Source organism: Synchiropus splendidus, chromosome 9, assembly GCF_027744825.2.
Source record: "Synchiropus splendidus isolate RoL2022-P1 chromosome 9, RoL_Sspl_1.0, whole genome shotgun sequence".
Classification (NCBI taxonomy): Eukaryota; Metazoa; Chordata; class Actinopteri; order Syngnathiformes; family Callionymidae; genus Synchiropus; species Synchiropus splendidus.
In genome coordinates, this window is record NC_071342.1 from 25631664 (window position 1) to 25647648 (window position 15985).

A 15985-nucleotide genomic window follows, 5' to 3' on the forward strand; every position below is an offset into this window, starting at 1 on the left:
GATCCGCGGCCGCGCTCTGTGCGCATGCGTGACTGTTGAAGTTCTGGACTGAGCTCCGGGCGGCTCACAAAGGTGGTTGTATTCTTCGTACACGAGGCAATAAGGCGCACAGGCCGAGGCACGACGCAGTCCCGGACGGCGAGAGACGCAGCGGATGAAGCCACCGTGGTATGTTTACCGAATTAAGAGCGACACCTTCCGCCAGTGACGTGTGTGACGCGCAGCTCGGTGAACTTCCGCCTCGCTTGACTTGCGTCTGCGAGTCATCGAGCCAAGTCACGGGCGGTTAGCGTCACGAGTCCACTGAGGCTCCGACTTTTACCTCCAGCTCCGCGACTGACCGTTGACATTAACTGAGGCCAAGCCCAAAGCAAACAGCAAACTGTCACCGGAGAGAAAATCAAGTGACGTCCTTCGTAGGGCTGGCGCCAAAGGACCGCGCGGAGTTGGCTTCTCTCGTTCTATACACGCCCATCCACCCCCTGCCCAGAATTCACCCACAGCACTCTGGTCTCAACAGTTCACCAACGTCAAAGTCAGTCTACTCTAGTCGACTGGCTGCGTCGATATGAGACGCCAAGAATGTGTTGTTCAGGACGGTCCGGCCCCAGTGCTAACAGAGCTGATGGCAGAAGAAGGGAGTTTGTGCTGCGATCCTACGGCGCTGGGTCCTGACGCTTTCATGAACTTCTCTGATAGCTTGAGCTTTGGTTTCTTTGGTTGTTGACTACATCTTACCAGTTGAAGAAAACTTCTTGTAGTCTTGTGTCTTGTCCGTACTCAGTCAATAAACATTCAGTGCGACTCCACTGAAACATCTGGCTGAGCTGACACTTGGTATTCGCATAAATGATCCCGCTGGATTAGAATTTGGCCCTGTCTAAATAGACTTCTAAATATATAAATAGGTTGCGACATCCCGACTTGCATCTCTTGCGTCTAAAGATTTGATATGTAAGATAGGTATTCTTATTGATTCCATTATTCTCCATTTCTGCCCCTAGCTATCATGGTTGGTGAACGCCGCAATGGAAACCTCTTGGTCCAACTTAGCCCACATCTGCAGGCTTTTCCGGAGGAACTCATCCGTCAACGAAGAACCTATGATGGTCAGACAGAGTACCTGATACGATGGTGTCTCATCAACACCGGCGACCGCTCAGGCATGGCGGTCAGGGATGCCATCGGAGTCGAGGGTGCCTGCTCCCGAAACGGTGGCTCGACCAGTTCCGCCTCTGGGGATGCCAAGCAGGAAAACATCCTCATGTGGATGACGACGGAGGATGTCTATGCAAACTGCCCCGCTCTGCTGGGTAAGAGGAAACTAGACTCGCAGCGCCCTCTGCAGGAGAATCTGCATTTGAAGGAGGCGTCAGCTGGGGATGGCGGCCAGAGGAGTTTGGAGGAGATTGCCAGTGACGTGACGTTTGACGAGGTAGAGCTGTTGGACATGAAGGAGGATGTGAAGAACCTGGTGCTGCGTGCCCGGAGGCAGATGGCCAAGACCAGCGAGTTCTCCATCAGCATCATGCACACCATCCACGTGCTGAGCGCCTATGCCAGCATTGGCTCTCTTGTGGGCGTTTTCAAGGAAACCGGTGCCCTCAACCTGCTGATGGAGCTGCTGTGCCACAAGGAGACCCAGACCAGACGCAGTGCCAGCAAGATGCTGCGTGCACTGGCGTCACACGATGCGGGTGAGCAAGTTGTGTGGCGGATTTGTCTATACGGGAATCGCTGGAGTTGCAGCCCAAACCCCGCGTGAGAAGTCAAAATCCACAATCTACAATAACGTCTTCCGTTGAGGATTTGAATGCGCATGCGAAACATATTCCAGTCACATGGCTCTTAACTCCTGTCTGAGGTCCGTTGGTGGCGCTGACCATCAGTAACATTCCTGTGATTGTGGCGGTGAGCTAATTCCAAACTGAAGGCCCTTCTGAGACAAAAGTATTGGCATCACACAAAAGCCTGCGCTCCAGTTGCTCACGCTTGTGCTCGTGTCCCGCAGGAAGCCGCGCCTACGTCCTCTTGTCCCTCAGCCAGCAGGATGGAATTGAACAGCATATGGACTTTGACAACCGCTACACACTGCTGGAGCTGTTTGCAGAAACCACCTCGTCTGAGGAACATGGCATCTCATTCGAAGGGATTCATCTGCCCCAGGTAGAGCGTCCACTGGAGACTCTTGATGCTGCACAGGTGTATGATATAATCGTCTACTCTTGGCTCCAATCATGCGTCACTGTAGCCTGTGAAGGAGGAGTTGTGGTCTGACCCCAAGGCTTCATCAGCAGCGTGGCTGATTTAATATGAGCGGGGTCATTCGTGTCCTTGTTGACTGGTCGTGTTGTCTCTCTGTGTGTAGTTTGGGGTCTCAACTTCCCACCTGGTGTCATGTGGTGTGTGCGAGTTTCATTTTGTTTTCCGTCTCTGTTAGATTCCTGGAAAGCTCCTCTTCTCCTTGGTCAAGCGCTATTTGTGCGTCACGTCTTTAATGGACCTGCTGAACTCTGCGGGGACCGAGCCTTGCTCAGATAGACAGGACATTGGCGTCTCCACAGCTGTTCCACCCTCGAGCGGCGCGCCCCACTCAGAGCGCCTCTATATGGAGCGGGAGTTTGAATTCACTATGGCAATGGCCAACCTGATTTCAGAGCTGGTGCGGGTCATGGGCTGGGACCGGAACCGCCAACTGCCCACCATGGCAGGGGCTGTGGCTGATGCGGAGTGCCAAGATGACAGCGGGTCGCGGCCAGTTGTGCGCTCAATTTTTCAGCCGCGGTTCGGCACTGTGGCGCTCACCAAAGCCGGCGACTCTTCTGCCAATGCAGCTCCGCTGCTGAAGAAAAACAGTGGCAACGTCTACAAGAGGCGGCCAGATTTCTCGTCCCGTTCTTCCTACGTAGAGTACGTCCAGGATCACCTGAAGAGCGGCATGGCAGTGCGCATGCTGGAGGACTACGAGGAAGTCGGCAACGGGGATGTGGGAGAGTTCCGCTACAGTAATGACGGCTCCCCCCCCGTCCAGGTCAGTCCAACAGCAGATGTTTGCTCTTTTATCCCAACAAGACCCTCGTGCTCTATCCTGGCTCCAGGTGTACTGGAGGTCCCTGGGCCGGACCTACTGGGTCCACTGGCACATGGTGGAGATCTTGGATGGAGATGGCACCAGTCAAGGCGAGAAGGAGACACAAGAAAAGGCCTCCACGCTGGCTGAGACCATCAAGATGATCACAGGCAGGTTCTTTTCCCTCCCGGTGACGACTGACCTCCCAGGGTTATTGCTCCCTTTGTCATTTCCAGTGAGTTCCAGCTTTTTTGCCAAACCCCCTGGTGGTCTTTACTCATTGCCGTACCTACGTAAGGACCCTCCCACCACTGCAGCTGTAAGTCGAGCTGAGTGGTGGGAAGTTCTCTACTTCATCAAGAAACTGGAAGCCAACCAGCAAGAGGCAGCGAATGTTCTGCTGCGACAGAGTCTGGAGGAGCAGGTGAGAGTTCTTTTTCTGTCATTCACTTCTGCTTTGGAACTGCAGCAGTCTTGCGGAGAACTAGCCCTGATGTTTCTCAGCGATGTGGTGGAGTGGTTGCCCAAGGGTTTTCTGCGTTGGAGGTCTCTTCCTCAGGCTCAGAACCATGGCGCCAGCTTTCCTAATGTTCTTGTCATGGCACAGATGCCTCTCCCTCAGCCACAAAGAATTCTGTTCTCTGTTCTAAGTGCGAATGCATATCCTCAACTAGATATTGGTATTGAGTGACTCCGGAATAACATCTGCCCTTCACCAGAAAACATCGAGGAGGGCCTGATCAAATATGGTTTTTGGATTTGGTCTCTGTCTGTGCGCCATGTACGTAACCCTGTACATTACAGCAGTGAAAACGGGGAGGTCACTGCAGCCTATCTATGGGCAGCTGATGATTGTGGTATGCTGGCGTATGTTTTCAGCCATGTACTCTATATTTTCCCAGCTTGTCTTACTGTCCATAGTACACCAGTACAAGGTACCAGTGCTTCAACAGCAGGCTGTGCTGAGCTGATGCCTCCGTTTTGGTCTCCCAGGCGCCAGAGCTTGACAACACCACACTGCTGAGTCTGTCGGTTTCTGGCTCGGTGGTCTGGAATCTTCTTCACTTCTTGAAGCAGAAACTGCCCCCGACGTGTCTCAGTGACCTGCTTTGCTCATATACCTTCTCCAAGTTCTACCTTCAGGAACAAAGAGGGGAACCGGTGCACCTGGACATCTCTGGTAGGGACTCTGTTTTGCCTCCCATCTCTTTCTGCCCTCGTGACTCGCTCAGTTCAGTCTTCATGCCTTGGTTCTCCAGGCCCAGCTGACTCTACAGGTGTGGACAGTCAGGGCTCATCGTCTGCCTTGTCCACAATGGGATCCGTCTGTAAAAAAGCAAAGAAGGAGCTTCCTGTCAACTCCAGCTGCAACAGCCTGGAGGAGGAGGAGGAGGAGGAGAGTGAGATCCCCATAGTGGACGCTGGCATCTTACCAGACAACCTGGAGGACAAGATGAAGGGTGAGATAGCTGTTCTGCCTCTGAGTTCAACATGTTAGAGACTCAAGCCAGCTGGCCAGAACTGGATTCCTGCGCCCCCCGTTGTCACCCCAGTGCGTTTCTGTTCCAATCCTGTTTAAATGTACCCCTAATTTTGGAATTCGGGATTTGACATAGAGAGGTGAATTTATATTGATTTATTACAAATGAAAATGATCAACCAATTTCCCAATAACTGATGAACTTTGTTCTGCCACACCACATGATACAGTGCAGTGCAAACCAAGATATCCATGAGGAAGGAGACCTCTCTGATGGACGCAGGAGTTGCTCTCCGCTTCCACCCTGCTGTTTCCCCTTATGTGGACAGATTCATGCATCATTCTGCTGTTGGACAGTAACACACAATTCATTAATTAACGAAGCACTAATTGATCCCATTTTTCTTACTCTCGTCTCCTGCCACTGTTAGTACCACATACAAAGTGGAGCTGGCTTTTCTTTCCCACATGGGTCCATTAGATTTTGATGCATGCTAACCTTTGCAAAGCACAGCTGCAGAACAGCAGCGAGGTGAAAATGTGGAAGACGGAACTTCTGAGCGACTGATGTGATTTCTCTCGGGGGTCTGAGTCACGCTGGTCGGCTTGGGATCAGTCGCTGTCTCTTTGTCACAGTTTACAGTGTTGCACAGACTCAGGGCAGGAAGACGGTTCTGGAAAGGATGGGGATGGTTGTGGACATCCTCCGGAAGAGCTGGACCACAGCGGAGCATGACCAGCAGCTGGCTGCAGTCCTTGTCCTCACCAAGATTTTGGAGGACAAGAGTCAGTCCGACAAGAACTTTGGCAGAAGTGACCTTTCTCAGGCTGTCAGGTGGGTGCCCTCGCTGCCCCGCCACAGATTCTCACGCACGCAAGCTGTAACCTTCTGACCACCGTAGATGACCTGTTTCTTGTCTTGTAATGTTTTCACATCTGGGTGACAACTCTGTTGTGGAGCAAAAGAAAAGAAAGGACTAAGCTCAAAGGTTTCACTGCCAGCATGGGCTGACTAGGTAGTGTCAGGTAAACCACATGAAAAAGACTGAAAACACAAATGACGGCTTCAGAAGGTTATTTATTTTGGAACAACACCTGACTTTTCATTACAGCTCTGGCTGTTGAATGGAGTGGGAATATTGAAGTAAAGTGGAAATTGTAAACCGGTGTAAGAATCACCAGGGAGGACAAGGAGACTTGGCGGTGGACTGATGAGGTCCAGGATCCAAGCATCAGAGAAAAGCAGGGAGATGAGAAGAGCAGCCGGACTAGTGCGGGTGTAGGCAGAGGCCGCAGGCAGGCAAGTGAGGCGGTGGTGTGAGGGACTGCATGGTATTCAGGCCAGCCAGACGGAGAGGAGGGGAGTCGGTTAGGCTGCTCAACGGCAGGGATGGCAAGTGGAGAGAGCGTGAGGCAATGATGGAAGCAGGTCTTCAGGGAACTGATGAACATGAGAGAGAGCAGCTGGTTAGCAGGCTGGATGTAAGGGAGGATGAAGAGGTGGAAGGCAGCTGGCCCAGTGTAGAGACTGCTGAGTTGCCACTGGCTTCTTGCACAGCGCAGCACCCTGCTCTCTCCCTCAGTCACTCACACTCGGACTCACTCCAGTTGCAAACTGTCACTCTCAGTCTCAAATGTGCTCTGATTCTGTACCAGAGACAAAGTGGTGAAGCTGCTGGTTGAGCTGTTGGCTTCGTCCAGCCGGAGCCTCCTGCTCTCCACTCTGACGCTGACGCAGCAGCTGATGCTGCGCTACGATTGGAGACTTGGTTTTGCCACTGAAGGCGGAGTCAAGGCCGTTCTGGCCTGCATGCAGGAGCAACCTGCTGACGCTCAAGTGCAGCAGCAAGGGCTAGAGGTGAGACACGAGCGCCGGCAGCTGTGATGGTGGTGACAATGGTGACGTCTCACCCAGGCATTGAGGGTCATCACTGGAGCCAGTAAACATGACCTGCGCTGTGTGGACAGTCTGCCTCTGTCAGAGCCAGACTCCCAGATGATGTTGGAGATCTTTGCCAGCATTGGCTCAGCTACTCCACAAGGCACTCACTCCCTCCTGGCTGCCATCCCAGCTGCAATCAGCCTCGCCCTGAAGACAAAAGGGTAAAGTCTCCTCTGCCCGTCCCCACTGACTCCTGGAGAGCCACTCTGACTTGGTGCCTGCTCCTGCAGCTGCATGCCTGCAGTTAGAAGTGGTCTGCTGGTCCTCAACACGCTGGTGTCCAGTCACAAGGGCCTGGCAGCCCAGCTGTTGGCCTGCGACGTCTCCACTGTCCTGGAGAAGTGTCTGACCTTGTCCCGCTCAGAGACCATGCTGGCCGTAATCGTCCTCAACCACATCTCTGCGCTGCAGCAGCTGGGCAGCAAAGGTCAGTAGAGTCCGTCTTGGGTCACAGCAAGTGTAGAAGACGGGTTGTGGTTGCTCCTCAGAGGCGCCTTCCCCTCGGCTTGTCTTCAACAATCGAGAGCTCCAGGTGCTGATGATGAGTCTGAAGGAGCTGAAAGCCATGAAAGAGGTGATTCAGACCATAGAGAAGCTACTTTGTGAAGACGGCACACATCTGGAAGAGGTACACACTTGCAGTGACACACACACACACACACACACACACACACACACACTCCTGTCTCCCTCACGGATGGGAACGCTGGTCTCAGGAAGTCAATGCTCCATTTACTGATCATTTCTCTGAGGTTTTGAGTCTCTCCCACTGATTCGCGTGGTCTCATGTCCTCAGGTAACCCACAGTCGGGACATCTTCCAGGAGCTGGTCCAACTGTTAGAGCAGCAGCGATCAGACCGGACCGTCTACATTTCCATCATTCAGTCAGTTCTCAGCAAACTGGCCCCAAGTACAGTAACTTTTGTTGCCTCTGACTGAAAGCTGTCCTTGTAGGATCCTCCTCAAGTTCATGTACAAGTACGTGGAAGATGTGCTGCCCTGGCACGAGTGCATAGAGCCCTGCGTTTCCTCTCTGTCCTCCTTCCTTAGCGACCGGGAGGTGAGACACTAAATGAACAGGTTCACAACAGGGAACACCAGAGGCACTTGGACTCTCATGATCTTCCAGGTCTTGCAGCTGTTGGTGCAATTCCTCTACCAGCTGGCGTCTCTGAACAAAGACTATGCTGTGGTCATGAGTCGCCTGGGAACCAAAGAGCTTCTGCTGAAAGTCCTGGACAAACATGGCTCTGGCCTGCCACTGGTGGCTGAGCTGCAAGACCTCATCTCTGACTGTGAGAAGTATGCTGCCCTCTACAGGAAGATGACCACCAGTGTGCTGGCCGGCTGCATACAGGTCAGAGGCCAGTGTCTCGACTTGCTGTCTTCACTTGCCCTTAACCTGCACTGCCGTGTTACGTCTTAGATGGTTCTGGGTCTGGTGGAAGACCACCGGCGTAACCACCTCCCCATCAACATCCCCTTCTTTGATGTCTTCCTCAGGAACCTGTGTCAAGGTGAACAAACATGTCGGCCAGTTTGATCTGCTGAACTGAATGCTCCCCGCTGTTTTCCAGCCACCTCTGTGTGTTTAAGTGTCACGTTATGTTTTTAATTACGTTGTGTTGTGTGTGTGTGTGTGTGTGTGTGTGTGTGTGTGTGTGTGTGTGTGTGTGTGTGTGTGTGTGTGTGTGTGTGTGTGTGTGTGTGTGTGTGTGTGTGTGTGTGTGTGTGTGTGTGTGTGTGTGTGTGTGTGTGTGTGTGTGTGTGTGTGTGTGTGTGTGTGTGTGTGTGTTCTCTCCCAGGGTCTAGTGTGAAGGTGAAGGAGGACAGGTGTTGGGAGAAAGTGGAAGTCTCTTCGAATCATCATCGGGCAAACAAACTGACGGATAAAAACCCTAAAACCTACTGGGAGTCCAACGGTTGCACTGGCTCCCACTTCATCAACATCTTCATGCACAAAAGCGTTGTCATCAGGTACCTGCTCCACACAGCTCCAATGCTTTCCTGAGCATCAAGCTCTTGTGTGTGTGTGTGTGTGTGTGCGCTCCTAGACAACTGAGCATCCTAGTGGCCAGTGAGGACTCCAGCTACATGCCAGCCAGGATTGTGGTTCTGGGGGGAGATAACCCCTCCAACATTGACAGAGAACTCAAGACCGTAAGTCCAGCTGTTGCGGTCTCAGCCTGCTGCCATCCATATGCGTCGCGTGTTTTGTCGCAGGTGAACGTGGCTCCGTCTGCTAGTCGTGTGGTGCTGTTGGAAAACATGACGCGCTTTTGGTCCATCATACAGATCCGGATAAAGCGCTGTCAGCAGGTGAGACTGTTTTGTGTCTGTCTGTACTGTCAGCCGTCACTTCATCACTTGCTTTCGTTCCTGACAGGGTGGTATCGACACTCGCATTCGTGGGATCGAGGTCCTGGGTCCCAAGCCAACATTTTGGCCTGTGTTCAAGGAGCAGCTGTGCTGCCGCACTTTTCTCTTCTACAGAATCAAAGCCCAGAGTTGGTGTCAGCAGGTGGAAGAGGATCGGAGCCAGCTTCTGCACCTCTTCAATAAGTACTCAGCCTCTCTTAACCGCTGCAGGATGACTGAGCTTTTCACTCTTCAAGTTTGGATCAAATGTGTTGCTGTGTGCTTGTGTGTAGGTTGAACTCTGCTCTTAGACATGAGCAGACATTTGCGGAGCGATTTCTGCCAGATGCAGAAGCAGCCCAAGCTCTGGGCCGGACCTGTTGGGAAGCTCTGATTGTTCCCATAGTAACGTGCATCACACTGTCAGGTACACACACACGCTCACACACACACACACACACACACACACACTCACTAATTATGTTATTTCATCCTAGAATCCTCTGCACCCAGTCCATTGTCCTGGTTGCTGAGCGAGTACCTGAAACACTGTGATGCATCCTGGCGCAGCAGGAGCCGTGCCGCCATCTTTAATTCCCGCGTGAGGCGTCTGACTCACCTGCTGGTCCACGTGGACACACGGCAGGGAGAAAGCGAAGAGCTCAGGCCTCCAGTCAAGTCAAGTGAGTCCAGGTGTTGACTTGTGATGATGATGGTAACTAATGTTGCGCGGTGTGATGGTTGAACATGGGCCGATGCTATGGTTAGTAAGGTTGTCCAGTGACCATGACCGTGTTGATGACCATGTTGCTCAAGATATCACTGATCAGTTAAGGGCAGCAACAGAATTTGGCTGTTCGTAGCTTTCAAATCAATACAAGCTACAAATCGAGGCTGAAACATGCAGGGAGTCAGCAAAGAGCAGTTTAAACAGACCGGATCATGCTCTCTCTGTGTTGCCCAGAGGAAGGACTTGCTGCCCACGTCAAGTGTGTTACCATCCTGGTGCAGATACGAGCACGAAAAAAAGTCATGTTGTCATTTTTTGTCAAACGTTGAGTGAGGATCCAAATCTGCTCTGTTGCGAAGTTCAAACATCTTTGAATGTTAGCTTGGCTGCCTCTCGCCGGCCTCTTCTCCACATCTGCCTATGGTGGTGTGAGAACATGATTTGAAATCAGACAAAGGTATTAAAAGAAGGGTGAGTTGCAACCACTAAACTCTGCTGTGGCCCTTCGGCCCCCGGCTCTGTCTGTGAATCATGAGGATGGTATTGATGGTGTGTTCCGCCTCCATTTGCACGACACATGCTAATTCCCTGCCATTTGCTCAGATGCTAAAGAAGCCAGAAACAGAGACGCGGCCGCCTTGTCTTCTTCAGCGCAGAGCTGTGTGAAGAGCTGCAGCAGCAGTGTCTCTTCCATTGCCCTCTGCTGGCAGGGAGTGGTTCAGCAACAGGTCAGTCACTTGCTGCGACACGATTCGGTGCCATCCTCCACAACCTGCGCCTTCTGGTCACATCCTGCCTTCAGGTTAAGGCGTTTCTAGATGCGAGCAGCAGACTGCCGGACTTTGTGGAGCAGTACGTCACCCTACACCGGAGGCTGAAGAACTCGATGGAAGAGCTGTTTGGCCAGCAGACGCCTTTTCTACTTGCCCTACGCCAAGGTTTCTCTGCGGCGCTTCTGCAGCTGTCCCTGATCCAAGCCATGGATGTGAGTGCACTATGTCCTCGTCCTACGTAGGTTCTTCTTGGCCTGAGATATCAATGATGGCGCCCTGCAGGTCAGCGAGCGCTTTGCTCACTACATGGATGAACTGATCCAAGCGAGCAGTGTTGAGTGGAGCAGCGGTAGCAGATGTCTGGAGCGGCTGCAGCACTTTCTGGAGCCGCTTCTCTTCCTGTCAGGTCTGGAGCTGGCCAGCACATTTGAACACTTCTACAGGTGCGCACTGCTGCCGGCGTGAGTAGGACGAGCGGACTCACTCCTCCCACTTCATGCACAGGTACTACATGGGAGACCGACTTCTGATGTTGGGCAACACTTGGCTGGAAGCTTCTGTGGTGGAGCGAATCGGCAGCTGCTTCCCAAACCGCTTCCCTCAGCAGATGTTGAAGAACTTGAGCCAGTCGTCTGACCTGCAGCAGGAGTTCCACCTCTACAAACTGCAGCAGCTGGACTACAGTCTGCAAGACACGGTACTGAATGAAGCACAGCACATGGGATCCACAAGAGCCCTGATCTCTGCTTCTGCTTCAGGTGATGGAGGACTGGGCCACCTCGCAGGAAGAGGCCGACGTGCAGGTCCTGGTTCTGTCCCCTCATTGCTGGGCCATCTCCTCTCACTGTTTCCTGGATAAGCCTGCAAATCACTTTCCGGCTGAACTATGCACATACTTGGAGCAGTTCTCAGAGTTCTACATGCACAGTCCGTGTCCCACCCGCCAGCTGGTTGCCACTGTCTGTGGGGTGTGGTCTCAAACGTGCCACTTGTTTGTGTGTGTTCAGGTCAGGCTATGTTCAGTCCAGATCACTCCCAGCCACGACGGCTCCAGTGGACTTGGCTTGGTCACGCTGAGCTGACTTTTGGATCCTGGACTTTCCAGGTGTCAACACTCCAGTTGTTTCTGCTGCTGCTGTTCAACACACGACAAGTAACACACTCACACATATGTCACTGTAGTCTATGAAGGCCGCTGGCTTATTGGAGGCTTGTGCGCGTGTGTTTGTGCAGGAAGTGAGTGTGAGCTCTGTGTTGGAGGAGCAAAGGCTGAACTCTGCCGTCCTACTTCATGCTCTACGTCCACTTGTCAAGGAGGGAGGCCCCCTGACCTGCAGTGACCCTGACGACCTCACTATGGGTTAATCTTATTCAGATACACACACACACACACACACACACACACACAGAGTTATTCAGGAACAAGGACAATTCATCATGTCTGCCTGCAGATGATGAAATGACTGGGAAGGTAAAAATGAAATGAGGTGAACTCAATGTGGAACCACATGGTTGAGCAGGTTTCTGCACGACACCTTTTTACGCCAAGCTTGGTCTTATTAAACAGGCTCTCTCTTCAAACAGGCATGTTGCGGTTGAGTCAGCAGGTGACATCTGTGAGTCATGAAGGAGTCGGGAAATACCTTCGGCTTCTGCCCGGGCAAACCTACCTTGATGTGGATCAGGACGCCGCAGACACTCTGGAGAGGAGGAGAAACCTTCTCTACTGTCGCATCGTCCTCATCATGAAACAGGAAAAGAGGCTGCACATTGACAACCTGGTCTACAAGGTCATTAGTTTCCTCACTTCGACTCATGTTGTCGTCGTAAAACTCTGTCCGCTGGCCTCCAGGTGCTTGACTGGTGTCAGAAACACTCGGCACGAGACAACGCGGCCGGCGGGCGCTTTGGCTGCAGCAGCGGAGACGTCCTGTCCTGCATCCTGCGCGTCATCTGCCGAGGATGCATCCGGCGTAACCAGGACAACCCGCACATCCTGGAGTACCTGCCCCAAGACCCTCCCACGCCCAGCAAAGGACACGCCCACTTGTCCTTCTGCCAGGCCCCAGACAGCAAGGAGGGCCAGCAAGTCAGGTGAGTGCTCTACCTGTCTGGCTCTGGTGAGCTCACGTCTGACGGACGCCTGCTGCAGCCCGGGCCCGTTGGAGGACGCCGTCCTGGACGGGCTGCTGTTTTCAGTGGGTCGAACCATGTCCAAGGATGAAGTTCACCAGCTCATGCAGAGGACAGTCCAGCAGGTGCGTGTGGGCTTGGCTCTGTTCTTATGGGGCATTTGGCTCAGCTAGGCCTGTCGGTGTAGTTCAGGGTTCAGGGGAAATCCTACAAGGACAGGGAGACAAACGTGCGTGTGCATGTGCTCAAATCCACAGGTTTCCGAGACTCTGGGAGTTGAGTGGGATTGGGCCGAACACTTGCTGGTTTTTTATAAGTGGAACGTGGACCTGCTGGTGGGCCGGTACACAGAGGACCCAGACGCTCTTCTCCTGGCAGCCGGACTTCGCATTAGAAACCCAGAGGCAGCCGTCCCCGCCGCCTCCACCTGCCCCGTCTGTCTGAGCGCCCGAGGCGGCGCCACGGAGCCGGCGCCCTCCCTCAGCTGCAGGCACTACTGCTGCAGGGTGAGCGCCTGCCGCGGCCCTCCCTCAGGTGACTGTGCGATATTCTCACTGTGCAGGTGTGTTGCAGTCCTGCTGGAAGGAGTACCTCTCAGCTCGGATCGAGCAGAACCTTGCCATGAACTGCAAGTGTCCCATCACAGACTGTCAGGCGCGACCCACCTCCCATTTCTTCTTTCGTGTCCTGACGGAGCGGGAGGTGGTGCTCAAGGTAGGTCAGTTGACGGCGGCGCAGTGTTGGTCGGGTCACGTCTCCATGTGTGTCTCTGCTCTCAGTACAAGGCTGCCCTGCTGCGCAGCTACGTGGACAGCTGCTCCAACCTGACCTGGTGCACCAATCCTCAGGGCTGCGACCAAATTCTCTGTCAGGAGAACATGAGCAACACGGGAACCTGCAGCAAATGCTGCTGGTCCTCCTGCTTCAGCTGCAACTTCCCGGAGGTGCTCGCACGCACGCACACACACACACACACACACACACACGTTTGTATTGCTATCCCTGTGAGGACATTGTGAGGTTTCTCATTGCCATAACCCTTTCCCCAGCTTCTCACCAAACTGAAACCTAGTTATAATAACTCAGTTATTTAGAAGTCTTCATCCTCAAATTGAGGTTTGGTCCCCACGAGGGACCAATGTCAGGTCTTGGTCCCCACGAGGCCATATAAACACACACACACACACACTGGGTGACCTCCAGACTGTGGCGTGCAGGCTCACTACCCCGCCAGCTGCGGCCATATGTCCCAGTGGATGGACGACGGCGGCTTCTACGAGGGGATGAGTGCGGAGGCTCAGAGCAAACACCTGGCCAAGCTCATCTCAAAGCGCTGTCCAAGCTGTCACGCCCAGATCGAGAAGAATGAAGGCTGTCTTCAGTAGGTGGCCGTCCTTTTGCTGACTCCAGTTCCCTGGCACTGACCGCGCTGTCTCTCTGCAGCATGACCTGCGCCAAGTGCAACCATGGCTTCTGCTGGCGCTGCCTGAAGCCCTGGAAGCCCACGCACAAGGACTACTACAACTGCTCTGCCACGGTGCGTTGTCGAGCTCTGCTTGTCCTGCTAGGCTGGCTGCTCCAGTGACTAGGCCCTGTACGGAGCCACATCCTTCTGCAGTACCGACTGCCCTGAGGACTGCTCTGACTTGGCTTCTGGACGTGCTTGAATTGACCTGGTTCTGAACGGACTGTCTAGTCAGGGAGAGCAGATGATGGCGTGACACCAACTAATGATTGTAAACTTCCTGCAGACCAGCAAAGCAGCGCGACACGAGAAGAAGTTTCAGGATTTCAACGAGCGCTGCACCTTCCATCACCTGGCAAAGGTCCTGCACCCACAGAACCCTCAGCGCCCGCGACATTGTCCTCACAGTCCTCCGCTCAGACGCGGCACGCAGGATCCCTGCCGCCACACTTCACCTCCTCCCTTCACTTATTTCCCACTTCCCACTCCAGCGCCAGCTCCACTTGCATGACACCAGCTGCTCTCGCTTGCCGCTCAAGCCTTGAATGAACCTTTGTGGCTCTTTCAGGACTTCATTGTAAGTTTGGAGAAGAAGGTTTCCTCCATCAGTGAAGCTCTACAGATGAAGAATCTCACCTTCGTCATAGACGCCTGTAAAAACCTGAGCCAGGCTCGGAAGGTGATGGCATCATCATCATCATCATCATCATCGTCGTCGTCGTCGCCGCCGCCATCCTCATCCTCATGATCTTGTGCTGCAGGTTTTGTCGTACTCGTGTGTCTACGGTTTTTACAATCAGGACTCGGAGAAGGAGAAGGTGGAGGTGATGGAGCAGCAGACTGAAGCTCTGGACTTGCACACCAATGCGCTGCAGATCTTGCTTGGTACGACTCAGCAGCAGCAGCATGAGCACATGTCGCCACTCTTCTCAGCACTGACACTTTTCAGAAGAGACCCTGCTGCGCTGCCCAGACACTGCCACCTGCATCCGCCTGCTCAAGTCGGAGCACCTGGAGACCGGACTGGAACTGCTGCGCCGCCTGAGGGAGCGGCTGCTGGCCATCCTGCAGCACTCCACTCAGGTGAGCCACACCTCAACGCCCACCTGCTGCCAGACCTTGAACCATCCCTCCCTCCTCCAGGACTTTGGGCTTGGTTTTCAGTTGGAAAATAGTCAGGGAGCGGAGTGCAGTCAGTCTGAGGAAGCCTCGAACCACAGCAATACCAACAAGTTGTGAGTCTGCAGGTCCATCCGATCCAGGGTAAGTTGTGCCGGTCCTATTTCAAAGTTTGCTGTTTGGCATTTCAAGGGCAGAGAGGGATTCGGACTCTGGAGAGTCGTGCAATAACAACAACCGCGGTGGGGAGGATGCGGATGGTCAGGACCAGGACGACGATGACGAAGATGATTATGACGAGGACTACGTTCCCGAGTGGCATGAGGACTATGATGAGGAAGAGATCGATGAGGACGACCTCTTTTCTGAGGAGGAGGAGGAGTCTGATAATATGGAACTGGACTTGAGCCCCTTTCACTGAGGCAGTGTTCTGTCGGGCTCTGGTCTGCGCTTCCGCTTCAGCTTGTGATCAAGAGCTGCTTTGAATCTGAGTTAGAAAGTCTGAGGTTTCAGCTTCCATCAGTCCCCATGTGTTTGACCTGACATTTTGCTTTCCCCTCGTTCACTTCCCGCTCTTTCTGTTGTCGACTTGTTTACCTGTGATTGATGAATAAACCTGTTGGCTCCTCCGTCACGACTATGACTAGACGGTCTTAACGTCCCAGTTGGCCTCATTTCTTCGAGCACTTATGTTCCCATGGAACCATGCTGAGTTACAACTCAAAAGATGGAATAAAAGGACATTTTCTCTCAAATTCAAGTCTGTGTCCTGCCTGCAAACGCTCGCCAACAATGGCCTGTTCTTTGAAGGGTGAACTTGTGGCATGACGCCGGAACATCTGAAGTAGTAGTAGTTGTATGTCGCCCATGCACACGCTGAAGCGCAGATGCAGTACCACCGCCACGCCGCAAGG

The 15985-nt window shown here is 53.3% G+C and overlaps 1 protein-coding gene across 1 annotated transcript; it reads left to right on the top strand.

Annotated features, from left to right (window-relative positions):
* The first annotated feature begins 6 nt into the window (after positions 1-6).
* LOC128764672 (cullin-9) lies at positions 7-15831 on the top strand. The gene is made up of 45 exons (XM_053874636.1): positions 7-168; positions 1005-1697; positions 2012-2166; positions 2441-3031; positions 3099-3244; positions 3311-3494; positions 3973-4005; positions 4064-4250; positions 4330-4530; positions 5187-5385; positions 6207-6408; positions 6466-6653; positions 6723-6919; positions 6981-7120; positions 7289-7377; positions 7448-7553; positions 7623-7850; positions 7920-8010; positions 8299-8470; positions 8548-8653; positions 8717-8812; positions 8880-9055; positions 9145-9278; positions 9349-9534; positions 10185-10309; positions 10384-10566; positions 10637-10797; positions 10859-11051; positions 11113-11281; positions 11362-11507; positions 11588-11714; positions 11939-12144; positions 12207-12448; positions 12507-12612; positions 12745-12993; positions 13061-13201; positions 13267-13431; positions 13705-13868; positions 13931-14024; positions 14239-14313; positions 14521-14631; positions 14714-14837; positions 14902-15035; positions 15096-15187; positions 15264-15831. Exons 2-45 carry the CDS (start codon positions 1010-1012, stop codon positions 15490-15492), a joined length of 7731 nt encoding a protein of 2576 aa, XP_053730611.1. The 5' UTR covers positions 7-168; positions 1005-1009; the 3' UTR covers positions 15493-15831.
* Positions 15832-15985: the final 154 nt, after the last annotated feature.

What these genes read in the sequence shown, in the direction of transcription:
- LOC128764672 (XM_053874636.1), top strand. Translation starts at nt 1,010, where the DNA reads ATGGTTGGTGAACGCCGCAATGGAAACCTCTTGGTCCAACTTAGCCCA. An exon ending in TCAGCTGCAACTTCCCGGAG is followed by an intron (nt 13,432 to 13,704) that starts GTGCTCGCACGC and finishes TGTGGCGTGCAG; the next exon opens with GCTCACTACCCCGCCAGCTG. An exon ending in AAGAATGAAGGCTGTCTTCA is followed by an intron (nt 13,869 to 13,930) that starts GTAGGTGGCCGT and finishes GTCTCTCTGCAG; the next exon opens with CATGACCTGCGCCAAGTGCA.